Source organism: Dendropsophus ebraccatus, chromosome 2, assembly GCF_027789765.1.
Source record: "Dendropsophus ebraccatus isolate aDenEbr1 chromosome 2, aDenEbr1.pat, whole genome shotgun sequence".
NCBI classification, from domain to species: domain Eukaryota; kingdom Metazoa; phylum Chordata; class Amphibia; order Anura; family Hylidae; genus Dendropsophus; species Dendropsophus ebraccatus.
Genome location: NC_091455.1, coordinates 184,970,740 through 184,998,093, shown reverse-complemented (window position 1 = coordinate 184,998,093; position 27,354 = coordinate 184,970,740). Strand labels below are relative to the sequence as shown.

At 40.6% G+C, this 27,354-nt stretch overlaps 1 protein-coding gene across 3 annotated transcripts in view; it reads right to left on the bottom strand.

Moving 5' to 3' along the window:
* Positions 1-27,354, bottom strand: part of DPP6 (dipeptidyl peptidase like 6) — a 1,116,244-nt gene that overhangs the window by 365,038 nt on the left and 723,852 nt on the right. For all 3 annotated transcript variants that reach the window (XM_069958878.1, XM_069958876.1, XM_069958877.1), the window contains one exon: positions 5,215-5,329. In XM_069958878.1, the coding sequence (XP_069814979.1) occupies positions 5,215-5,329 (115 nt within the window). The remainder of the gene's footprint in view (positions 1-5,214; positions 5,330-27,354) is intronic.

Below are 27,354 nucleotides of genomic sequence, written 5' to 3'. Positions count from 1 at the left end.
GTCAAGCAGATAAACTTTACATCTTCTAAGATTCTGCAATTTTCATGTACTGTACCAAATCTTAATAGCTGCCTGAAAAGCCTGCGGGAATTGAAACACATTTAATATCAATAATACCGCTAAACCTAAGCCACTTCTATATCTTCTTTGTTTTGTTTCTCAGTGACTGTGATAGGCAGTATTACTAGATGTGCCATATAAAAGCCAGAGGAATTACCTTCTTCTACTGCTTTTACTGCAGCAAAGCTATCTATGGCACCAATCTCAGGAAATCAAACATTGTGTGTCACCCATCTTATTTCGCGTAGTCAGAACTGGGAGACAATCTCTTAAAAGATTTCTCAACCCTTAAAGGGAAATGTTCATTTGAAGTTTTTCCAAAATTGTACTATTTTTAATTCCCAAATGTATCCGGAGCAATTCTGTTAATATTTCCATATTAGTCTACTATATTATTCTGGAATTGGTGATAACGTAATACCTTCAAACCAAATGGGAATTCTGTAAAGCCTTTCTCCGTTTGCTCTACATTGGACCCTATTTATCAAAACTGTCTATGAGAAAAACTGGTGTTGTCACCTACAACAACGAGTCATTGAAAAATTAGATTACTGTCCCAGTACTCAACTGGGATCACGCATCATAGTACGGACATTTATATGGTAATCTGGGCCCTCAAAGGAAATAATAAAGTGGCCTAAAATTAATAGAAGCTGCTAAAATGATGCTCTATGAAAGCAGCGGAAAAAGTGATCTGTCAGTATTACTGGCAAAGGAGAAGCCAACCCTATTCGTCTGAGGCTTCTTGGGTTCTCGTTGACACTTAACTGTACCTGCATTTCTCAAGGTTGTGTCTATGCTCATATTGTTACTGATTCATACCACCTGCACTGGGCAGCATACCATTAGAGTTAAAATGTGCCTTGCAGAAACCTATAGCATTTTTCCATTCTAATTTTTGTATATTTTATTTAAACATCCCTTCAAGGGACAAAACATACAAAAAATATTGAAGGTTTATGACTCTCTGCAATGATTCCCGCTGTCTGCCCTCTCCGTGGAGAGGGTGGATACAGCGGGAGGACCGCCTGGAAAACTGGGATACAGCCATAGCCATAGGCTGTATCCCAGTTTTCCAGGCGGTCCTCCCGCTGTATCCACTTGCTGCACGGAGCAGGCAGACAGCGGGAATCTGATACCGAGCGCTCGGGTTCATACGAACCCAAACCTCGGCAGTTTCGGGCCATCCCTAATTTTTGCCCCTTCAAGGGACGTGTAAATAAAATATACAAAAATTAGAACTAAAAAATACTTTAGGTTTCTGCAAGACACATTGAAACTTGCAGGCATACCACCTTATTCCCTAAATAATAGTATTACTTATCCTTGTGAGATAGATCCCACAACACATATTTTTAACAAAATAGTGTTGTACTGTAGCAGTATATGTAGGCCTGCCAAAAGTTATAAAAATAAAAATTAGTTATAAAAATTTCTTAGTCTCAGGAACAGATAATATGCCCTAAAGTGAATTCGCTTTAAAGGGTTGCACATGAACAGACCGACACCGGCATGACGAAGACAGTTCTGCAATCCTTTTTAAAACCACAGCCCGATTTCCATGCACGGCCTTGGACTATTACCTAGCAGCACCCGGGGCTGAAGCACTGGAGGCGGGTGGGCTGGCCTGTCCCGCCCCCAGTGGGAGGAAACAGTTCAAGAAAAGGACCGTGGCATTGGTTTCCCCCGCCACAGTGCTGTTCTAATCATGTGCCTGTGTACCTGATGGTACATTCACTTTAAGACTTGTGTCCTCAATTTTTTAGGACACTAAAGGAGCCTAAAGACCTAATACTAAAGTCAGCAGAACCTGCTGCCACCAATGGGTTATGCAAAAGCCCTGGTACAACATATTTCATGATTCTAGTTATGAGTATTTTAGGAGTCTCACCTTCTGCTTATATTCCCTTTAGAAGATATATAGCTTTTAGGATATAGCTAAAAAGTCTGCTGCCCAAAACCCCTACTTACTTCAATTACTTAAGACTTTATGATCAGTTGGTGTTTATAACCCCATATGACAAGTTTTAAACTGTAAAAATAATGTCCTTTATATTTTCGTGTAAAACATTTCATTTTCTAGATTGCAATCTCAATGACAAAGCAGCATATATATATTTGTTATCTTATAAACTGAGGGCCTGTCTGTGTTTGAGGTCCCTGGAGGCTGTCAGGATATGATCTGTCCTTCATATAACAGGATATTGTTTTTTATGGGTTATCACTTTTGGACATCATCCTTATTTTTACATTAAAAAAAAAAATGTTAAAACAAGATCGGATCAGTTTGGTGATTAAAGTGTCACTGTCGTTATAACTTTCAAAATCTAAATCAACAGTAGATGTGATATAAAGCAAGTTTGCCCTATACATTGTTTTTTTTTTTGTTTTTTTTTATCATGCTGTAAAATAAAGCTGAACTTACCAGAAATCCAGGTCCAGTCTAGATTTTTAGACTGGTTGTAAAAAACAGACTAAACACAGGAATTCTGGCCAGTCACGGCTCAATGTGTGCATCAGTCACATGACTGTGACAAAACCCCCTCCCCCTGTGACGCGGCTCTATTACAATTAATGGAGGTGCATTAAAGAGAGGGATTTCGTCACACTGGGGGCTGGCGGGCCTATTCAAGTAAAAACTTAAAGCGATGTACCTGATGGTACATTCTCTTTAAGCATGTTTGGAGTGGAGTCAGGAGCTGTCCTAAAATCAAAAGTTATTCTTTCTCCAAAGGATAAGGGGGGTTAACTAGTTGATCTAGTTCCAGTGAGATCCAGAAAAAAGGATAATTGTCTTCTGAATTAATGGCACTCCAGCCCTCCATTAATTCTCTATGATTTTCAGGGTCTTATAGATATTCATTGGACTGGTTAGATTTTGACTGTGAAATAGGTTTTAAATTCAAAAGATGGTTAGGAAAAATTTAATAGCGAGCGCCCAAGAGGTAAGCTGTAATCATCATTACATCGCCTTTATGTCGGAGCATCTGTATAGGCATGTCCCAGAACAAAAATAAAAAGGAAAGAGGAACCAATAATGGCCACTTTTGTCTTGAACTTTCGATCTGAAATGACCCCTACTGTCTAAGATTCTATAGTTGAGCTACTCTGGAAATTCACCGCTGGTTGCTTGCCAATTGCTTAGAATGTAATTATATGTACAATAGGCCTTTGATCTTAACTAGGTCAGGAAGTGTTCTATGTGTTAACACGCTCCTTCCATCCTAAGATAATTTGTTTTTAAAAACCAGTCTTGTAAGTTGAGTTCAGATGCTTTTTGTAAGTTATCCTCTGACCTCATCTACATAATCTTCTCCAGCGTTATATTTATGTTTAGGTGATTGCATTGTAATGAGGCCGGTCACCGCATGTTCCTTCATTAATGCCCATAAAACACCATGCACTGTAACCTTAGTAAACCAATCCCGCAAGGACAAATTATAGGAGCAAATATAATAAAATAATTTGAAGGAATGATTCCAATATAAAAGACATTTTTGATACGGTCAACTTCTCTTGGGTAGGTGCTGCTTTTGGCATCATCAGCAACAATGTTGGCAGTATATTCCCAAAAACCTTTCCTTGTCTTTATTTTAGGCGAAAGAATGCTTTTATCTATCAGTGGAGTGTCAACAAGGTGCGGCTTCTCGGCCATTGAGTTCTCTCTCTGAGCCTTGGTCTGGCACTGTAATCAATGCCAAATTCCCCCCTTCCCCGCAACAAGGTGCCAGACCAAGGCTGAGAGAGTGGATTTACAGTAGCTGATGATGTCGAAAATGGCCAATTCCCCAAAGGGAACTGACAGTATAACTTTAAATGGTATATACTTCACAATTCAGTGCATTCCTATGGTTGCAGTAGTGCTGTAGCCCTGTTTAAAGAGTCACTTGCCTGATCTACTCACTAATCATAGGCAGGGTTTTATCTATAGACTATGTTTACTCAGTGTAATATTGCAGTAAAGAACGGACGCTGATTGGAATGGAATCAGTGTCCGTACTTTACTGCAAAGGTGGCATTGCATTGAAGTCATGGAATGGGTGTTAAAATAATGTACCATCCTATTATTTCAGGGTGCTATCCACCAAACAGCGTCCGGAATAATAGCTGTTCACACAATGTAAAGTCAGCTGGTGGCTTCCACTTTACATTGACGTGAATGGCTAATTGATTTATGGGCACACCTGACAGTGTCTGCAAGTCAATTGTAAAAAAAAAAAAGAATGTTCCTGCAGCCGATGCAGAGGTATCGGCTGCAGGAACATCCTGAGTACAGCCGGGCGGCCGGAAGTTCAACAGTGCCCTATAGCCATAGGGAGCAACCTGCCAATCATAATTGGGTGGGCAAGCTACCTGATTGGTGGGGCTAGACACCGATCATGAATGTCCTGGTCTCCTCATCCTGCAAGGCTGGTCATGTATTGCCTACTTCAGAAGGTGAAGTCTCAAAATCTACTGTATGTATCCAAAAAAGTGACACACTATGAAAACAGTATGTAAGTCTGTCTCTATGTTATGCTGACCTCCGTAAGGCCAGCAGAAATAATGTGGCAGGTTTTCTTTAAACAAAGTGATTACATTTTATTCTTTCCCCATTGGTCATATTTAGATTATCTAAATGCAGTGAAATATCATCAAGATTTTATGTGACAGATTTTCATTTCCACTTCTGTATATTGGTCTCCTGGTTTAGAGGACCACTTCTCTAGAAGACCATTTTGCAGTGCAATTTTGAGTGCTTGTCACAATGACTATACTTTATATATCACATGAACTTTATTTTTATATGTAGCATTAAAGGAATTGTCAGACAAAATCAAGTTATGCCCTATCATTAGAATAGGGGATAACTAAGTGATTACAGGGGGTCTGACTGCAGGGACCCCTCATGACCTCGAGAACAAGGGCCTGGCTCTTCCCACTGAATGGTGCTTGATTTCAGGATTTCAGAATCATCTCAAGCTATTCATGTGGAGGAGATGTCAAGGCTAAGTTATCATTTTTTGCCGATTTCTCATGGATTGCAAATAGTTTTGTATACTTTTTCACAGCATATAGAAAATATAATACTACTACTACTACTTCTAATAATAATAATAATAACAATAATAACCATTGTTTTTCACAAGAGAAAAATAACCTAGCAAACATTACCTGGAGTCAGCAGTATGACCGATGTGACAATCATGGAGCAGATTACAAGAATGACGAGAAGTGCAATGGCTATTCCTTTCCAGTTCCTTTGCGGAGGGTTGCTTCCCACCAACTCCTGTAACAAAACAAAAGACAGAGGATTGAGTAAGCAATTCAATTCTAAATATCCCATGCCCATGTGTTATGCAATATTACCCCACAGGGAAAGGAGTAATTAAAGGACAAAACATATTTTTTAATATTTCCTATTGTACATTAATTATGGGAAATGCACAAATACTGCTATTTCCCTTAATTTAAGGGAGGATTCTGATTCTGTAAAAAAAAACTGTGATGTCACGAATCAGTTGTATTTCTAATGGAGTGTCCAGCAGGGGGCGCACTATATATTGAAGTCTATGGCACTGTATTGTGCCTATAGAAGTGTATGTAAAGTAATGTTATGTATGTACACTATGCTTTATTGATTGTCCTTGCTCCCCACAGTATTCCCTAAATGTATTCAATCAATACATTTTGAGTGTACCGAGCAGGGAGGGAGAGAGTTGCCTGTGCATCTAACTACCTCCCTCCCTTCCCTATTTAACTACTTTTTTTTAGGTAAATTGGCAAAGTGGCCCAAGACTAACTTAATTTATGAAAGGGGGATTATAGGATTTTGGATAGCCATTAAATTAGATTAGCAAAAACCATACTCCACATCATAACAAAACAAAGTAAAGAGCTTTATTCACATTTCTATCTTCCAAAACCAAAGGCTGGTTACACAGATATATATATATATATATATTGTCACTTACAATGTTACAGAAGTACAGCCAAATCCGCAGTTTACCCTGGCCACATGTATTAGAATTTAGTCACACAGTCTCATGTGAGACTGAAGAATGAACCGTAAGTTATATTGAGAAAGTAAAGGCATACATAAAAAGAGCAATCACTGCTTTGTATTACCAAATATACCAATAAATCTTAAATATTTACTGTTTTACCCCTAAGAGGTTGGATAGACCATAAGTCATATATGAATATTCCTTCATTCAGCTGTAGTTTTGTGTTCTTTTAAATAAAGCAGTAACCATACAAAATACTGCAATACTAAGAAAAGGACAACGACAACTTAGAGCCCCTGTGCAGAATAGTGAATAGGCCTAATATATGGTACTTCTCATATTCTTTACTGTCAGGCTATGTTCACACTATGTATTTGTCCGGCCGCATATTTTTTGCGGCCTGACATATACGTGTAAAACTCCGGCCAGAATTTACGCAAGTTGCAGCCGGCTACGTACGGTCCGCGAACTTAAGCCCGTAAGCTACGTACACCTCCCGAGCGGCGTACATAGTGATCTGACAGTGGTATTTTACTAGGATATCTTCGGCCAGCCCCGGACACCCCACAGAACCTTTTGGATCAGCAAATCAAAGTGTAAAAAAGAAGAAATCACCACTCCGTACGGGACCGCATGTTACGCTACGGGCGTAAGTTACAGCATTTCTGTCCTGAAACAATGGTCTGGTTCATTTTTTACGGCGCTGCATACGATCCGGGCGTAAGTTCTTACGTAGTGTGAACTGTGCAGCCGTAGATCGTATACTTTCCATTGTACGCAAACTACGTAAATCTCCGGCCGCTTATTCACAGAGCGTGCTACGGCCGGAAACTTACGTAGTGTGAACATAGCCTCAATCTATAAAGAAGGCTGATTATAAAACATCTTCTTAATGACCCTCCAGAGATCCCCCTTTTAATGTAAAGTATATATATTAATGTAAAGTATATATATTAAAGTATATTTACTATGCTTTTAAGGGCACCTGTAGTGTCCCAGTACGGGTGGTCCACTAAGTCTTTATACTACCTGGGTAAAGTGCCTTTATCAGGGATCACATTAAAGGGGCTGAAAGAAATGTGATATGTATTTTTCCCACTAGGTGTCACTGTTTTATTTATTATATGTTCTGCATAGAGCACAGCTAAAGGAAAACTAGGGGTTAACTGTTATATATCATGTCTGTTATTGTCCTATTACAGGTGCAGGTGCTTTCCCTCACTTTTCTGCCTCTTACACTTCTTCTCTCTCCTCTCCTGCACAGACCCACCAATCACAGGGGGCTTAGTTACTTATATAAAAGGGATGATGATGATGATGATGATTATGATGATGATGATGACAATAATAATCATCATAATATTAATAATAATAATCATCAGTTCAAGTCAATCTTAATGTTTAAAATAAACTATAAAATAACTTTAAAATATAACTACAAATAAACTAAAAAGCTAGAGATACATTTCCCAGTACTGTGCTGAGAAGCCACAGGGGAGAAGCAGAGCACACAGCAAAGTGTAGAGGCTATAGGAGAGAAACTAAGCTAAATATTTAATAAAGACCTATTGAGAAAATGTTTTTTTTGTCACCACAAATGTTTCTATAATCTTTCACTTTTGTGCTACTATATTTAGGTATGAACACTCAAATCTATATCAAGTAAATAGCAATGGAGCATAACCCAAGCAGTTCTTTGTTTAAATTGCAATGCAATGGATAATTTATGCTATTATACACAATATAAGCTAGAATGCAACTAGTATTTTAATGCCATCTAATATTATACAACTACAAGTTGTTTTACTTCCACTGGAACCAATATAGGAGCAAAACCTGTATAATACAAACAAGGAAACAAATCCCCCAAAGCACTGAACAAAACCAAGTTACCAAGACAAAATTTTCATAAAAATCATGAAATGATCAAGTATGAACCTGCAGGCACCACAAAATATTCAGCTGTGATATTCCCAGTAATACAAAGATGTATCTCATAGCAAAGTGTAAGCATGGCTCTTCAAAACATTCTGAATCTCAATTTAAATTGGAAAAAATTGCAAATACTTTACGTATAGGGTTGGGATTTCTGTCACCTACCCAAACAATATTGTTGATTTCATGCCTATGCCTCTGGGTGTGTAAAGTCAGAGGGTGGGTTATGAATTTGTAAACAACCTTTGGCAAACTACCAAAACTTTCCTAATTATAAACTTAATTTGCATGTAGTGGGTAAAGAAAATACAAACTTTATTTTCATATTTGCATTTCTCTAGACAGTGGGCAAGATACAAGCTTAAACCCTTATTCCCATTACCATCCTTTGTAAGACACTGTAAGATATAGGACTCAAATGGCCATGACATCATTTCCCATTTTCCTTGTTTTCCAATGTTAGTATGTAGAAAGAGAAGACTTTGCCCAAGTGGAATTCAACTTGTACTAAGATTTTATTTCTTCAAAGAAAACATATGGAAGTAGCCACAAGAGTTGTCCTTTTAAGTGCATGGCCTGGGATTCTACTAAGTCAGGGACTGCATTTTATAGAACAGCACTACCAGAAGGATTCCATCTCCGGCATGCCTGGACAGGAAACACAGCAGCAAGATTTGACAGTGTATCCTGCCCCCGAACGAAGAATGATAGTTACACTATAACAAGTGAATTTTATCAATAGGGAATTTTTGATGCATGTTTATTGGGACTTTAGCCAATGTTTATCCAAATCTAATTGGTGCCATATAATTATTGTCAGTGATATATTATCCCAATATTCAGGACTGTGAGCAATAATATAAATAATACATAACATGCCTGAATGATAAAACTTTATTTTCTGTTCAGTTAATTAGCACTGAAGACATTTAATTGGTTGCAGTTTGTTAATAAAGTTGTACTCAATTAAACTGGGAAAGCTTTTAATTCAGCTCATTAACTCCTTCTGTGCCATGGCTGCCAAAAGGCAATGGTGATGCCTCCTCGTGTACTGTATGAACAGTCAAAACCTAGTTAATCTTTTTTGTTAATTACACGACTTTTAACCATAATTGATTATTTCCTAAGGCTAATTGATTTCTTTCTGGACTTATCTTGAAGTTAGTTGAAGTGTTTTTTTTAAAAAACCTTTGGAATAATGCCACTCCTTTAAACTATACCATGTTAGGCCATATTCATACGCTGTATGATCTGAAAAGATCATCCCGGCCGGATGATCTTTAGTGCCGCAGAGTTCTCATGCGGGCGCATCCGTGCACCCCCGCATCAGAACTCCCCACTGCACACTATGGAGTGTGTGGCCGGAGCTGCTCGCTCCATAGTGTGCACTGATTTTTCTGCGGCCGCTATTGAATGAATAGGTGCCGCAGAAAACTGACATGTCAGTTTATCGTGGTGCCGCTAGGGATCCCGGCCAGAGTGTATACTATGTCTACTTAGAGCCTTATAGTAATTATTTTAAAATGAAACACAGTAATCACTGAACTCAAGAAGATCAGTGAAAAAATTCCAATGAAGTACTCAATCAAAAGTCTCCACTGATGCCCCCCAAAATTTATATATGCAAAACAAGAGTCCGTGGAACCTCGGTTGCGAGTCTCAAAAGACGGGATAGCCAGATATCTCTAGCCTGTTGCCACGGGGTGCCTCCATGATGGGGAGAGCACCACACCACCCTGATAGATTGCCCCTTAAGTCCCACTCGGTTGCGAGTATTGGAACATAAATAGGGAAACAACAGGGTGGCTCCTTTTTGTCAATGTCTAACTCAAGGTGCGAGTATTGTGATCATGACAAGGGCTTGCCAAGGCAGGCATCCATCCACAGACAGCTGTTTCGGGGTATTTGCCCCTCGTCAGTGTGGAGCAGAATTCTGGTTGGTTGGGGCAATGATTATTTCAAAATGCCCTATTTCTTATGTGTCTTAGAAAAGCAGTGGGGCTTTGACAAGGGGGTGTGGTTTTGAGCATGGCCAAGGGGTGGGGTTTAACAAAAAAGGGTTGTAGCTTTGTGTGCCAAAATTTTGACAAAATGTAGAGTAGAGTAAACAATACAACAGTGTTGAAAGATAAGGGGAATTTATCAAACAGCCTGAGTTATTGTAATGTAGTTGTTGCATTCTTAGGCTCCTAGTCTATGTTTACAGTATGTTTTAGACAGTTCTAGTAGATAGTCCCAAATTTATTTTTAGTACATCCAGCAAAACAGAAAGAATAACTTGCCTAAGGTCCTTTGGAAACCGTTCTCTTTTTTTCTTGTTTCATGTAACATCTGTAATGCTGTTTGGCAACATGTATACAGACTGACTGTAGGAGAAGTACCTCTCTTATTCTTCTCTCATTTGCAGATGATTTTTTTTTATTGATTTAGTCCTTGGCTAGAGAACTTTTTCTTTTCTTTTTTTTTGCAAAGAACCTCAAAGACTTGTATTCATGAGTTTTCATTGTCTGGGATGGATAAACTAGTGTGATAGATTAAATAGCATGCGGCAGAGCCATAGCAAAAAGCTTTCCAACCAAGGATAGCCTGAAAGAGTGTAATATCTACCTGCTATAAAGGCAGTTTCTTTCACGGCTCTTGAAATTTTAATATACATGCATTAAAAATATCCTTTTGCTTTCTGTTTGTGTGTGTGTTTTTTTTTTTACTTATTTGGATTTCTTTGTGCAGTTCTTTCTAGTGTTTGGCCAAAGTGAAATAAAATCTTATTGCATGTGGTGGCGGATGGGTCTATAAAATATTCAAGCATTGCCCTCTGAAGTTCAAGATCAGCACTTATATAAATAAAAACTATATAATGCAATGCAAATATGAAAGATTTATTGATCTATCCACAAAAAAAACACATTAAAAACATCCCCCTTAAAAACAATTCAAGATACAGATGTGGGGTACCACCAATCCCCATAAAGTAAAGTAACAGTACATTACAGTACAGTACAGTAACAGTACAAGTTGTCAAACCAGCAATTATAGATTGTATATAATTAATCACATAGATAATTAATACAATAAAGTATTGCAATGTAGTCCCAGACCCTGTTTGTGCAAATATGTAAGATTAGACTAAACCATACATTATATAATCAGCAAACTTGTAAAAAAAATGGAGAAAAGGCACTTTACTTGCTAGGCAACAACATTTAAAAGTATGGATAAGGAGGACCCTCACCTCAGATCTTGAAGCAGGTTTCGCCTCTCTGGCTTCCTCGGGAGGTACTGAGGAGTAGAGATGATCGAACAGCGCTGATGTTCAGGTTCATACAAACTCTGACCATCAGTATTTGACTCCAGCAGTCTTCCCGTTCTGTAGGGAAGGTGGAGACAGCCCAAGTCCTGCTTAGAAAACAGAAATACAGCTTGGGCCATAGGTTGTATTCCTGTTTTCCAGGTGGGACTCGGGCTGTCTTCACCTTTCCCACGGAACGGGAAGACTGCGGGGGTCAAATACCGATGGTTCCATTTTGTACGAAACTTAACATCGGCTCTGTTCGATCATCTCTACTGAGGAGCATATAGATCAATAAAGAAATATCCAGCAGCTATGCCAACTGTAATTTATGCACCCAAAATATTGTGTGTCTAATCCCCCAGACTGTACATAACATTCCAACATGGCGCCAGATGGGAAGTGTGAGAACCTGCTCCTGAAGTGTGTCACTGCCACATTCTAGCCGCACACATGCAACTCCATTCCACTCAAAAAGTGGAGTAAAAAACTGAAAAAACATGCATCCGTTTATCAAACATCACTATCAAATATCAAAACTGCCAAGCCTAAAGTATTTAATTATAAAAAAGTTATTTCAGCAAAATTCCTGTCCAAGCTCCAACCAAATTAGTCATTGTTGTATTTCTTTGCCTTGAGTGACCTTCTAGTCATATTACATACAGTATAAGAAAAAACAACATTGTTCCAAGGCTATGTTCCTACTTCAGGAACATATCAGGTTCATTTCGTTCTATAGATGGTCACTAATACAGATCAAATTCACAGTATTAGGCTATGTTCACACAATGTATATTTTCATAAAAGTACGGCCTTTGTAGCAATCGGCAACAACGGCCATACTTTTTACAAAAATATATGTTGCCCTGCCTTTAATGGAATCCCAGCCGGAGCGTATACACATAGTATACACTCTGGCCAGGTTTTCTTGCGGTGCTGTAGAAAACTGACGTGTCATTTTTCTGCGGCCGCTATTCAGTGAATAGTAGCCGCAGAAAACCCTGTCAGTACACATTATGGAGCGAACAGCTCCGGCCGCACGTTCCATAGTGGGCTGTGGGGAGTTCTGATGCAGGCATGCTGTCTTTGAACTTCATGCTGCACTTCTCCGGGTGCCTGGAAAAGCTGTCTCAAATCCTGGGAAACTGGTTGAAGTTTCCCAGGACTGGATCCAGCTGGATCCTGGTTTTCCCAGCACCTGGAATCAAAGGCAGTAAATTCGCTCATCTCTAATTATGATCATTATCAGCGACCATCTTTATAGTGAGACATTTGCCCGATATGTTTCCAAAGTGGCCCCCCAAAGGTGGCCTGAAGGTTATTGGCTCAACTCCACATCCATCTTCTCTCCCTTCTGTTCACATATATATATATATATATATATATATATATATATATATATATATATATATATGTACTTTTTATTGACTACATCTTCTTCTCACCCTGCCTCTCTTTCTTCTTTTCCTCCCATTCTCAAACATAACTTTTTCGGGTACTTTGAGTCATGAAACCCCTTCCAAGCGATTATCCTTATAATACCTTCTGCAGCATTTTTTCGGGGGGGGGCTTCTAATCTTTTCCTCCTTGTATGAACAAATAACCCCGCATCACCAGACGAGAACATTTTCTTTGTCGTAAAATACTATTTTTTTCTCCGTTAAGTGTCTGATTGCTCTCCAAACTATAAAAGCAATTTTAATCTGTTTTACTAGAACTTGAAAATTGCTAAGCCGAGACCGGCATTACAAAGTCAGATAATATTTCAGAACTTAAAAATAACCATTCATTCCAAAGTAAAAAAGATTCCGTCTTCAAGTGTTAATGGTACAATATAGACTTTACAATGGAAGTATATTAGCTAGCACTTTACCATCCACTTTAACAAAACTGTATTGTTGATCAAAACTCCTCTTTGTAAGAGTTTCTCACCGGCCATACATATCACCTGGCTTCGAACATCTGAATATTTGCTGGGAACTATGAATTATTCATGCTTGATCCGTATTCCACATTATGACAAGCATCGGTGGTTCAAATGATACCAAGCTGAAAACCCCTGAAATTGGGAATCCTTCCTGGCGAATGTAAAAAAGCATAAAGTGTGCAACTGTTAAAATGTCTGGAATTTATTTGTATAATAAATATAGCTAATGATCATTTCGGAGATCACACGCACAATTTATACTTCCCATAATGTCAAGTTATAATTGGTAACCTACATCTCTTAAATAGAATGAGACTTTTTTTCAAGCTCATTTATTCTCAGTTTCTTTCATTTGCCCTTGTCAAGTTCTTCGGGGGAACTGCTGGAATTTCCAAAGGTTTCAAGATCAACAAATCCTTATCATACAATTAAAAGACTGGGAACTAAGATGTTAAGTGATAACCATAGGTTTCTCTCTAGGAAATATCAATTAAATATACTGTGTTACTTATATTAGAAAATGGAATATGTAAACATTGATGACCCCTTGTTGTGCCCCTGATGCTTTTGTACCCCCGACATTTTGCCATATCGCTTTGTTTCTTCAACTTCTGCAACCCAATAGCCTCTGTTCTCTACTCCATATTAAGGCCCTATTACACGGAGCGATAATCGGCCGAATCAGGTTAAGACAAGAATCAGCCGATGATTTTGGCTGATCGTTGGTTTAGATTTGGACCTAAAGTCGTTGGGCGCCAACCGCACATTGCTAGGTGTAATAACAATGTCTGTCCAACAGCTAAAGATTGCCCAAATACTTGACTCTCCTGTGCTCCATTCAAGTACAGGAGAGAAGACCAGGAGCGGGGAGGTAAGGTGTCAGGCGTTTGGGCAAGGGCTTCATGGACATTGCTAACAATGTCCATGCAGCCCTTACTGCCCGATTATCTGGCTGTCTAGTAGGTCTAGTAAATGAGCACCAATCTAGCAGAGAGTACTGTGTCAGACTGGTTCAAATACACCACTTCCTGTAGGAATTAATTTAATTTAATTTATTCCAATCTACTTATCTCTAGTAGTCTTACTGTACTGTAGGGATGACAATTGTTAAAATATTACGGCATTGTTAAATTACAGGATGTGTTACTTTCACTGTTTGAATATTACAGCTTGTATTGACTGGCACTTTGTGGATTGTAGAAGTAATACTGGTTGTCGTATTGCAGTATTACGATAATTGAATATATGGTAGTGCAGTGATTTTGTACATTGTGGTATTGCAGTCTAAAGTCTCCCATACACTTTATACTTTTGTTCGCCATAACACGCCACTCATTGTGGGGTCGATCATCAGTATAAGTTGTATAAGGCTCTCCTGACCATCCACCAAGACAAGATGTCGGTAGAGATAGGGTTCAGGCATGATGTAAATTTTCTGTTCAACGCCTTTGTTCTGGGAGAGATAATCCGCAGCCAGAGCTCTCTCCTCGCCATAGAGAATACAAGAATACTAAGAACATTCCTGTGTATGGGCAGGACCAGGGCCAGAATGGAGACATAACTGATAGCGGTTGATCGTTTGGCCATCAGGTATTGACTACCTTAAAGCGTAACTGTCATGTTTTTTTTTATTGCAGAAATCAGTAGTATAAGCGATTTTAAGAAACTCTGTAATAGGTTTCATCAGCCAAAAAAGCCTCCTTCTGTACTCAAGAAGCAATCTCCCAGCCTCCCCCCCCCCGACTTCTTATCTGTGCATTATCAGGCAAACACGTCTTCATTACAGAGAAGCCAGTGAAGACAGGCTCTGCTCTCCTATTCTATCCTTATGGAGGGGGGAGGGGCCGAGGGAGATGAGGGAGCAGGAAGAAGTGACATGAAGGTCAGCTGTTTGTAGACTCTCTGGGCACCTAAACCGCAGGATACTGGGGTCAGAAAGGTCAGTGCTTATCTATGAACTTACTAAGAGAAGATTGCAGGGTGTTGTGCTTTGCAGGACTGCTCCGTGCTCAGTCACTCCTAACAGCCCCTCCCCTCTCCATAGCCACATAATGGACACAGAAATCCTGCTGCTTCTGATGTGAGGGGGGAGGCTGGGAGATTGCTTTTTCAGTCCAGAAGGAAACTCTTTTATTTTATTCTAACTCTTATTTTATTAAAGAATTTTTGAAATAGGGGTTACAGACATATCAACAGAAACATTATCATAGTGCTTAAGGTGTACAATGACATTAAGGGCCCTAAAATCCCACGGAGAGCCTTGTAGAATAACACGAGCACCAAGTCCAGCGCAAGTTCTAAAAATCCGTGCCAAAAACCAATAGCTGGATAAAGACCCTCCCGCCACGAATGCATAGCTCAACAGCCCCAGATGAGACACTCGAACTATAGGTGGAACCTGACTAGCTCTAACAGAAGTGGCTCCCGCCGCGAGGTAAACATTGATGAGTAAACTGAACACCATATCCATCCCACCAGAGATAAAGAAAACGATTACATGTAAAAACCACATAAAATAGAAGACACTGGCCATAGAGAGGCTAAACGCCAAGCACCCAGTACTCATAGCTTGCAGCCAGAGGACACAAAAGAGAGAGTAGATGTCACGTATGAGATACAGCTAAAACAAGAGAGTGGAACAAACTCAGCAGCTGTAAGCATATAACTCGACAGTGAGAAAAAACATTAGAGGCATGTCTTTCTCAGCCTTCGGCTCCCATGTTGTCGGATGGCGGCAAGTTTGCATATCCTGCATCCGGTACGGCCGGGACCAGTGACCACCCTGGTAAGTTCACTTCAGGTAGTCCGAGGGCCTGGAGGAAATGAGGTACATCCGCAGGATCCTTGAGTGTGTGGCGCCTACCCCCATGTCTGACCACCAACTGGAAGGGGAACCCCCACATGTAGGGAATCTCACGGTCGCGCAGCAACTCCAGCACGGGGCGCAGCGCGCAGCGCTGAGACAGGGTATGCCTTGAGAGATCCTGTAGCAAAGTTAGTGAAGCACCATCAAAGTCAATGGATCCTTCCCCCCTAGCTTTCCACATGATCTCCTCTTTTATTGAATAATAATGTAACCGACATATGACATCACGCGGTCTGTTAGGATCAGAGCTAACCGGACCCAAAGCTCTATGGGCTCTGTTGATTTCCAATTCCCTGGATACAGGATGTTTCAGGATAGAGCTAAACACCCCTTGCAGGGTAGGGATTAAGTCCACTGTTTTAGTTGCCTCCGGCAGGCCTCGCACCCGTATGTTGTTACGTCTGCTTCTATTTTCGTTGTCATCGTGCAGGTGGTACAGCTGAGCAGGATGATAATCATGCGCATCCGCACGGGTCACAGTTTCCTCTAGTTGCACTGAAACAGCAGCATGGTCTGCAGCTAACTCCTCCACCTTAGTGTCTGTTGTTTGAATAGCTGCTCTGATGGATGTCAGCTCTTGTTTATAGAGTTTTCAAGACGCTGCACAAAATGTTCCATCTCCTGCCTCGTGGGCAACAATTTCATGTGCTCCTGCCAGTCCCAGGGTGAGGATGCCTGAGAGGGGGACTGAGTGTGGGCTTGTGCAGTCCCTAGTGCTGTGTGGCTGCCCTGAGGTGAGTGTGAGGGGGACGCCATGTGCTCTGGAGAAAATGGCGCCGCCTCCACAGATAGGGTGCTGCTGCTGACTGTCTCCACCGCCAGGGATGCTACTGAAAGCGTCTCCCCGCCACTCACCCCCACCGATTCAGTCCTGGAGGTCGCCGCTGTCTCCTTACCGCTTCCAGCTGACTTTGGGCCCTTGTGCTTGCCCCGGGGAGCCTCCGGTTTATCTGCCTGACTGCCCCTCACTTCCGGCGGGGGATCCCGCGGCCGCGCTCCAGCCTGGATATATGCGTCCAGACTGCTCTGTCTGGGCGCCGAGCGGAGACACCGGGTGCCTGACTGTGTCTGCCGCCTGTTCCTGCTCATGTGGCCACCAGAAGAACGGATTGCAGGAGGGATGGAGCGGTCTTACGGAGCCTCACGGCGGGAGCACTGCAGCTCTGCGTCCTCACTCCGCCATCGCTAGGCCACGCCCCCCAGAAGGAAACTCTTTTAGTACATAAAACCTATTACAGAGTTTCTTAAAATCGCTTGTACTGTTGATATTTAATGTTTTCAGAAAAATGACCCTGAAATGACAGTTACGCTTTAAGGATAACATAGGGTGTGGTATTACAGTTTATGGATAACCCATGGCGTGATAGTGATACTGCAATGTAGATATCTAATAGGTTGTAGTACTATAGAGAAGGAGTGATACAGGTTGTAGCATTGTAGTTATACTATACAGGTACTGTAGTACAGGGCTCATTTTCAAGGATTTGTTTCTATAATGTTTCTGTATTCTGCTCCTATTTTCCATCTTCTAGCCTTTAGATTAAGCAATGTGTTGACGAAAATGCAATTCTATATTTATTGTAAGGAAAGCAGAGATGTAATTACAGCCACCAATACATTTTCTGTCATTTTAACGGCGTCAAGATACAAAAAAAAAAGGAAAGCATTAAGCCATATTTAATGGGTTCGTTGAAAGGCAAAATGGAAAAGCTTATATACACATAAAAATTAGTTGCCATAAGTATTTATAAAACAAATCTCTCTTAAGGACGGAATGACATGCTTTATAGAATAATTTTATGAACACGGAATGTATTTGTTTGATTTCCTTAGTGTATGTAAAACCCTTGGATTTCGGTAATGCTTAAAAAATGTTAATGCCGCCCAGGGCCGTTCCCAGGCTTTCTGCCGCCTGAGGCAAACCTGGGCTGCCGCCGCCCCCAGCCCACCGCGCGTTGATTGCAAACACATCCCCCCCCCCCCGCGCGGCTCCACACCACAGCGCAATCTTACTCCCCCCCTCCTGTCGCTACACACTGCACCACTGCGCACCCCCCCCCCCTCCCCTCCCCTCCCCTCCCCGGAACTTACCGGAGCGCAGGGCAACACTCCTGCCACCTGGTGACCGCGGCTGTGTAGCGCCGGGGCGGACGGCTGCGGCGCATGCACGCGACGGATGATGGGCGACGTAGGACGGAGAGCCCGGCAGTACGTGGGGACGCCGGGGAACGTGGGCGGCAGGATATGTGGTGAGGCTGTGACTGCTGCTGTCATTTTAGCTAAGTTAAACTTAACTAAAATGACAGTGGTGAGGATCTTGCCGCCCCCTGCAGGGATGCAAAATCTGCCGCCTGAGGCGGAATACTCATTCCGCCTCATGGCAGAAGCGGGCCTGATGCCGCCAGAAAAGCAGTGCTTGCATACCAAGCAGTCACATTAAAGGGGTTATCAAGGATTTAAGAAAGCTTAGATACTTTTTTGCAAACAGCACCATCCCTGTGCTAAGGTTGTGTGTGGTATTACAATTCAGCTACATCTACTTCAAGGGATATAAGCTGCAAAACCCACATCCACCCTGTAGACATGAGTGGTGCTGTTTCTGAAAGAAAGCAGCCATGTTTTCTTAATCCTTGACAACCCCTTTAAGGGTTTACTATAGGTCATTATAACACGCAGCAGTGTTACCCCACGTCATGAAGTTTTGCCCAGCTGGAGAGCCACAGAACGGGGAGCAGGCTGGGGAGCATGCCCACACACTCATTTTATACATCGGTACATCGTATTCTGAAACTTATGTGGCTGCAATATATGTACATCATATATATATATATGTCATAGGGACTCACAAGAAAAAAGAAGCCCCATTTGCAGGCATATCAGAATACAATATTAGGCTATGTTCACACTATGTATATTTTTGTAAAACTACGGCCGTTGTTGCACATTGCCGTCTATTGGGATCCCCACCGGAGCTTATACACATAGTATACGCTCCGGTCGGGATCCCTAGCGGCGCCGCAAACAACCGACATGTCAGTTTTCTGCAGCCACTATTCAGGGAATAGCGGCCGTAGAAAACCCTGTCAGTGCACACTGTGGAGGAAACGGCTCCATAGTGTGCTGTGGGGAGATCTGCGGCGCTAAAGATCATCCCCCCCGTACTGCAGTACTGGCCGGGATGATCTTTTCTGAGACTGGCCGTTCAGTGACCCGGCCAGGTCATGGAACTGCCAGTTTCATTCACAGTCTGAACATTGTATTATTCATCGAAAGAATATACTTCAATGTCACAAGGTTTTGTTGTGGGCATGCTCTATGACATGTGTACTAGTAGTCCTGGTAGAAGAGGGAAGAATTTTTCTCATTGGTTTGATCCTGAATTAAACTAACTGCAGTTTTATAATAAAGGTCTGACCTTTCATTCTAATCCTGCCCTCTGATGATAATACGATTGCTGACCTCCCTGACAGCCACAGGATGACTTGTATTTTTGCAGCCAGTAAAAAGCTACATTCCGGTGAGCATGTCCCACTACACTTTGCTACAGTATATGTCCTTAATAGAAAATGTAAAAAAATATATTATGTACTTGAGCAACATATTTATGTAAAAAAAATTAGTTCAAAGAACTAGAAAACCCAAATATTTACACTTTAAAAGTTCGGATACAAATTCCATATGTTTCCAATCTATTTTGGAACACTACAGTACAGTCAGGTTTTAGTCTGTGTTTTTCCGATTTCACTCCCCGGGTCAGTTACTACTGGGTTTGTGCTGCGCTGAGCTGTGTTCAGAAAGACGGAGGATGACCTTAATCTAGATCAGGGCAGAAAGATATTGATGTACTTTTTTTTTTCAAGGCACAAGGGAGACTTAGGCAAACCATCTTCTCACGCTCATTAGGCCGGACAGCTTTTCATGAAATACAATAAGTGTAGTCTTATGGTAACTTTCATGAGTCAGCAAAGTGCCTGGGTTGTCAAGGCAGAAAGAGTATTTAGAGAATCTCCTGGGGGGCTTAAATCAACTTGGAACTGTGTTTTAACAAAACTTGTGAAAAGGAGAGTGGTTTAATATACTAGGAAAGTATCGGGAAGTTTCTGTAACTTTTACATTTTGCATTGAAACTACAATTTCCTTTTGCTGCTTTGTAAAGTATGTAAATGCTGCAAGCAACAGTAATACTATCATGGCACAACTAAATATAATAGTTGTCTGTAATAGTTTGCTGTAATGTGAAAGAAGCCAAAGGTTGTAGCTGGCACAGAATTTTGGATAGCAATCAAGGTATATTGAGGCTGACACTGGAAGTGGTGTGTGTTGTGTCTGCTTGATATTACACAATTTGATAATCATGCAGGCAGGGCTTCACGGACATCGTCAGTGATCGCCATGCAGCCCTATACTTAAACCAGCCATCGACCGAGCATCATTAAATGGAAAGCTTTGTGCAATTTTTAAGCATGTAGGAAGACAGTGATTAGCCGACGAGTGAACGATTGCTTGATCCTCGGCTGATCATTGTCTGTATTATACTTAGTTTTATCTGCTTAATTTGACAGATAATCGCTGTGTGTGATAAGGTCTTAAAGGAAAACTATCAGTAAGTGAGAATAATCTAAATGGCTCATATGCCCCTGTTGTGCACAGGAAGCTGAGGAGCAAGTACCCACAATCTGACAACCCCCCCCCCCCAATCACTTTTACCTTCGGATAGCTGCTTTTAATCCAAGATCTGTCCTGGAGTCCGTTCGGCAGGTGATGCAGTTATTGTCCTAAAACACAACTTTTAAATGTGCAGCCCTCTGTCAAATTTGGGAGGCCTAGAGTGTCTGTGCCCGAGGCCTACAATGCCTCTCCGTCCCTCCTCCCCGCCCTCTTCACCATTGGGATATACCCCTGGGCAGGATTTCCCCTAATCATCATGTGTCTGAATACTACACATGTGCCTTAATGATCCACCACATGTACAGTGTTCAGACAAGTGATGATTAGGAGAAATCCTGCCAGGGGTATTCCTAATGGTGAAGAGGGCGGGGAGGAGGGACGGAGAGGTGTTGCATACCTAAGCCACGGGTACTCTAGGCCACGCCAATTTGACACAGGGCTAAGAGTTTAAAAGCTGTTTTCTTAAGGACAATAACTGCATCACTGCTGAACAGACCTCGGACAGATCTTGGATTAAAAGAAGCTATCTGATGGTACAAGCAGTTTTTTTTTTGGGGGGGGGGGCAGATTGTGGGTACAGAGTCGCTTTGAGTCTATTAGGAGTTTAATCTTTTTGCTCAGTAGGCATTTTGGTGCACTTATACATACCCCAGCCACCCTGCCTCTTCCAATGAATATCAGCGGAGGCCGGTTGGGTGCACTCGGGGCAGTAGTCCTGCCCCAGTGCACCAAAAAATCTAATTAGCACTAAAAAATTGTAAGAAACTTACCTTCATCCTCAGCACCTGAGGTAATAGGGACATGCCAGCAGGTAAGTTTAAACTGATTAATTATTTCATTGGTAAATTAAGCCGACTATTAGTTGACTATTAGTTATGCATCAAAATTTTAGCACCTTTTGGGGTCATCTAAACCACACCCTTTTTAAACTGAAGTCACACAATATTTAGGCCCCAACACTTTGTTGCACCCATTTGTAAAAGGTCTATAATAGTAACTGTGGTGCATATGGTGCAAGACATCTACCTTTTTTCCCTCTGTCAAGATTGTTTTGCCAACAATCTTCTATGTTTCTCTGGAAATGTGTGAGTATACTGTTGAATAAGCAGATACTCTTATTTGCTGATTTTCGATTTATTTTGCAACTGTTTGGAAATTTGTATGAATTCGCAGAACTTTGGCCAATAAACAGACACTAGAAACAAATCTAGTTTTGACTAGGAAAAAAAAAAACCTGAATATCACATTCAAATAAAATTGTTTAGAAAAACAGCCCATTAAGGTAATGGCACTTATCTTTTGAGTATCAATTTAGCGATCAGAAAACATTACAAAGAGCAGCTAATGCACTTTAAAAAAAAAATTCAAAATCTCGGTGTTTCCACTTTACAATGTGAATATCGCTAATGTATAGGGTAGGAGATGACAGAGACGTCCTCAGAAATCAGAAACCATTGCTTGTTTGAGATAATTCTATAGATACATTTATTATGTAGTATTATACCTGTAATGACATGTAACATTTGATGAGGAAAAATGAGTAAAGCAATCATTATACTTATTGGGCCACTTTAAGTTCCTCTGACTCACGTCTTTCCAGGACATAGAAAATCTTTTGCAGTGCATGTGTCTCTAGGAAAAAAAGCTTCCTGATGCTCATCAGTACATGGGACATCTCCCCCAACTAGATCACCAACTGACTTGCTATATTGCTCTGGGACTGCTTGGCCAGGCTCTAAGGTGATCCCCCATACTGCTGCTAATCATGTTTTTGCAACTTTTTTAGCCTCCATCCCACTGCCACACTCACAGTGGAAAAGCTAAGGGCTTCTATTCATGGTGACCTTTGCAATTTCTGCAGGCACCTTATGTGATCCCACCGCATACACTCTGGCACCTAAACACTGCACTATATAGTGTCCTCTATAATCTTCAACCAGCAAGAGGTATGGGTCATACATCACTATATATATATATATATATATATATATATATATATATATATATGTATAGTGATGCATGACCCATACCTCTTACTGGTTGAAGATTATAGAGGACACTATAGAGTGCAGTGTTTATTATATATATTCTGCATTGTAACAAATATAAATAAGATGGCATTCACAATAGCTGATATTTAGAGCCCAGCGTCGACCTCCCTGTAGCACTATCTCTGCCCAGGTCACAGAGCATGCCTAGAAACCCCTTCTATATTAATGAATTGGGTCTGCTCCAGTCTATTGAGCTTGTAAGCATATCCCTAAATGCTGATTAAAAACAACTATTAATAAAAGGTTATATAGGTACATAGAAGAAAGAAAAAAAAATCCCCCCCCCCCATTTAAGTCTCCTCTCCTGCCTAACTTTCATAGACAGTAATGGAAGCATCAGAAATACCAGTTTTGACAACTAGTTTGTGTTAAAATCTCCAATCTAGCATACACATTGACCCATATTGCATATATATATATATATATATATATATATATATATATATTAGTCCAAAAGAAGAGGAACAGTATGTGTAATAGGATTATGCATGGGGGAGATTTATCAAACATGGTATAAAGTGAAATTGGCTCAGTTGCCCCTAGCAACCAATCAGATTCCACCTTTCATTTTACAAAGAGTCTGTGAGGGATGAAAGGTGGAATCTGATTGGTTGCCAGGAGCAACTAAGCCAATTTCACTTTACAACATGTTTGATATCCCCCCCCCTTTCATAACCCTATTACACATACAGCCCACCTACTTTTGGTCTCTCTCTCTCTCTCTCTCTCTCTCTATATATATATATATATATATATATATGTATCTTCATGAACATACAGTAAGGATAAAGTACAACACAGCATCATTTAATGCAATGACCACATAAAACCAACACAACAACATATTTCATAAGTCACAGAAATACATTTGTCCTACTATGGCAAATAAATTATCTGCTCGCAGTAAGTGAATAACGGTCATATTTTTTTGCTTTATGATGTCAAGCCTTATAAATATGTCTGTATATCTCGGCCCTTCTTAGCGGTTTAAGAACTTCATGAAATATGGCTCGACATTCACCGACCGATAGCAATCTATCATTCTATAAGCATTCTTATATCTATGGTGCATGAATAAGAGTGGTAGGGTATAGTGTTAACCAGATATATGCAAAGATATTGTATAACTATTTTTCCCAGAATGTATACTGTAACTTGCTCGTTTCCAGATCTTTTATCACGAAAATGTACAACTATGCATTAGACATGTGGTAGAAATGTGCACTTGTTATTATCGTGTCTTTCTCAGGTTCAACAATCTGTCTTCAATGACTAATATGTCTTTATAGAAGTGAAGACTCTATTTCTGTATACAGAGTTTTACATTCCTTTCATTGACATACTGTATGAAGCTTCAGCATTCTAAAGGGTTAATCTTGAAAAGCCATTCAGTTATAAATATATATATATATATATATATATATATATATATATATATATATATATATTTAAATGGCAAGTACACTTTAAGGCATTTATACACATGCAAAAGAGGGTAGCTGAACAAACAGATACATATATGGTATCAACTACCATCCATTTATACATAAGAATGTTCATCTCTGCTGAACATTCATGCAATCTGAATGGAAGAGGGTATGCTGGTGTCAGTATCCTCTGGTGGTGGCAACTTATCTCTTCAAGAACAAAAGGATCAAGCAGTTGAAATTCAACACACCGGATTGTTCTTTCTCCTGACAAATGATGTTAAGAGGCCCTGTACACATCAAATAGTTGGTGGGTTCTGGTCAACCTCATTATATTATGTAACAGGATCTTACACCAGGCAATATCTATATAATTTATAGTAAATATGTTGGACACAGTGCACCCTTGAAAGAAAAGTTAGGCTACCTGCAGACATCAGGAGAATCTACCCAGATTTCTTATCAGGAAATTGGAATAGATTTCTATTGGTCATGGAGGCTTCAGGATTTTTATGCGCCCGAAAATACGCTCGGAAATTATAGGACGTATCCTATAATTGCCCTGAATGGGGGCATATGGAATTCAGGACTGCTCTGGAAACTGTCCAAAATTCTGGTTGCAAGGTCAGTGCTAGCAACCAGACAAATGCTGCCGCATTTGGATACCGGCCCTTTAGCTTGATGAACATACAGTTAGATGCGGCACTGTATTTAACAGGGCAAGGAGCCATTGGCTCCCGACCCTGTCAATCCCAGTTATTGGTAGAGGCAGCATTATGCCTCCAGCTGCAAGAGTGAGCTCTCCCGTCCCCCTTCCCCCACCAATGGCACGGTGCATGAGTAACATCACTGCACTCCCAGGGCCCAAACAGAGAAGAGTTTTAACTGTTTCATTTCCAGAGTGCGCAGCAAAGAGAGAACAGCGGTTGGGACCCAACCAATAACTCCAGCCTGCTTTTTGAAACATGGTGAGACTAGTGTAAAAACAAGCATGTTTTTTGTACCTTACAGGTGTGCACAAAAATTAGCAACTTTATTTTCTGCTAAAATTTTTTTATCAAACATTAAGTAAATCCCCCCCTACAGTTCTCAACAATCATTCTAACAGAACTATTCTGCAAAAAATTGATAATTTTTCGATGTTTTTGTTTTGTTATCCAGACTAAGATCCTCAACAGAGAAAACCCAACCAAGCAGAATTCTGATTACATGATTAGAATTTCATGGCCAATTGACCAAGTTTTTCCTAATATAAATAGGAGCCTGATTGCCCCCTGTCTTCCACCCATTTTAATATTTTTGAAAAAACTTCATAAAAAGGGCAAAAATGGTTAAAAAGCCAGATTTGTAAACAATGCAGTAGAAGATATTGAGATGCTCAGTGCTTGCTTACACCACTGGCTACTTTACATTATAAGAGAATGAAATATTTAATCCTCACACCAAGAATCGATCAATACCCACCATTTAATCCTCACCGTCGGAATTTGTCAATATAGAAATAAAAGTACAATCCAGCTACAGGTCACCGCCGGTCAACTATCGAACCAACCTGAGCTAACCTTTTATTCCCCACCGTTCTCCTGATCAATTCAGTTCTCACAGAATATTTACACTGTGTTAGGTGGTCAATGCCTAACTAATCTTACAATAAAATAATATAAAGGTAAGCAAGAAAGCAGCCAGGTATCAGCATATACCACTCCGTGCATATGTTTATGCTTCTCTAGTTTCGAGATTCATTACGCTCAAACCCAATGAACTTTGATAGAAGAGAAAAACCCATGAAAGGAAAAGAACAAACCATATTATTATGTTAGTATATAGTAAAAACAAACTTCCTCTCTATAAGAACACTCTACCTTACTGCAGGCTACAATGGCGCTGTCAGTTTATTACGGTAAACACTTATCTATAGCAATTTGATAGATGGGACTTTATAGTGAGGGTTATTGCTAGTAATTTGCTATGTTAGCTTCATTTAGCTAAGTAGGTTAATTACTGTGGATTACTTAGAACCCATTGCCCTGAAGATTTGTGTATTACAGAGCACCTGGATATATAACTTATTGACATCCACATCAGCTTTATATATTACCAGTTAATGCATCCAAGCAATTCTAAGTGCACAGTTTTTCTGAAAGGATATTTTCATTCCGGTGCAGTAAAATGCCAGTGCCATTCAGATAACAATAGCACTGAATTGCATTTGACCATGTCAAATGCAAGCTCCTGGATATTATAGACACTGGTCGTGAGGGGGGTTTTATTGATAATAAACAACAGTCACATATGGTACCTGATTTCCCCAGAGTCCCCATTTTCCATGCACTCCCTAAAACCCACAAGGAAGTATTTCCCCCCCCCCTACGCCCGATAGTGTCGGGTATCGGTTCTCTCCTAGAACCGTTATGCGTCTGGTTGGATAGCCTACTTCAACCCCTGGCCACACGCAGCTTAGGCTATATACGTGACAGCAAAAGCCTCCTTGCCAATTTTGCTAAACTACCTCCCATTCAGGGTGCATCATGGCTGTCATGCGACGTGGTTGCTCTGTATCCCTCTCTACCCCATGACCTTGCTGTACGGGCACTATCCTTCCACTTGTTTAAGTACAGCAACTATGATAAGGGGTTATGTGAATACATTCTTTTGGTAACTTTTTTCCTTTTGTCTAATAACTTTTTTCAGTTTGAAAAAAAGTTTTATTTGCAAATCAAAGGCTGTCCCATGGGGGCCAGTTTCTCCCCGTCCCTCGCTAATATTTACATGGCGTATTGGGAGGAGATCGTCCTGTTTACCGTCCACAATCCCTATCGGGGGCACATACTGTGGTACGGTAGATACATCGACGATCTCCTCCTAATATAGGGAGGGGACAAGGACACCGCCCACAACTTTGTTCTTTATATTAATGGGAACACCCTTAACCTAAAGTTCACATTTCAGTATGAACCTGTTTCTATTCCTTTTTTGGATGTTACCCTTTCTTTCTCTAAAGGTAAGGTGACCAGCACACTGTATAGGAAACCATCAGCAGGTAACGGCATTCTTCATGCCGAAAGCAGTCACCCCACACACGTAATTAGAAATTTGCCAATAGGGGAATTTATACGTGCTAGACGTAACTGCTCGTCTGAACAG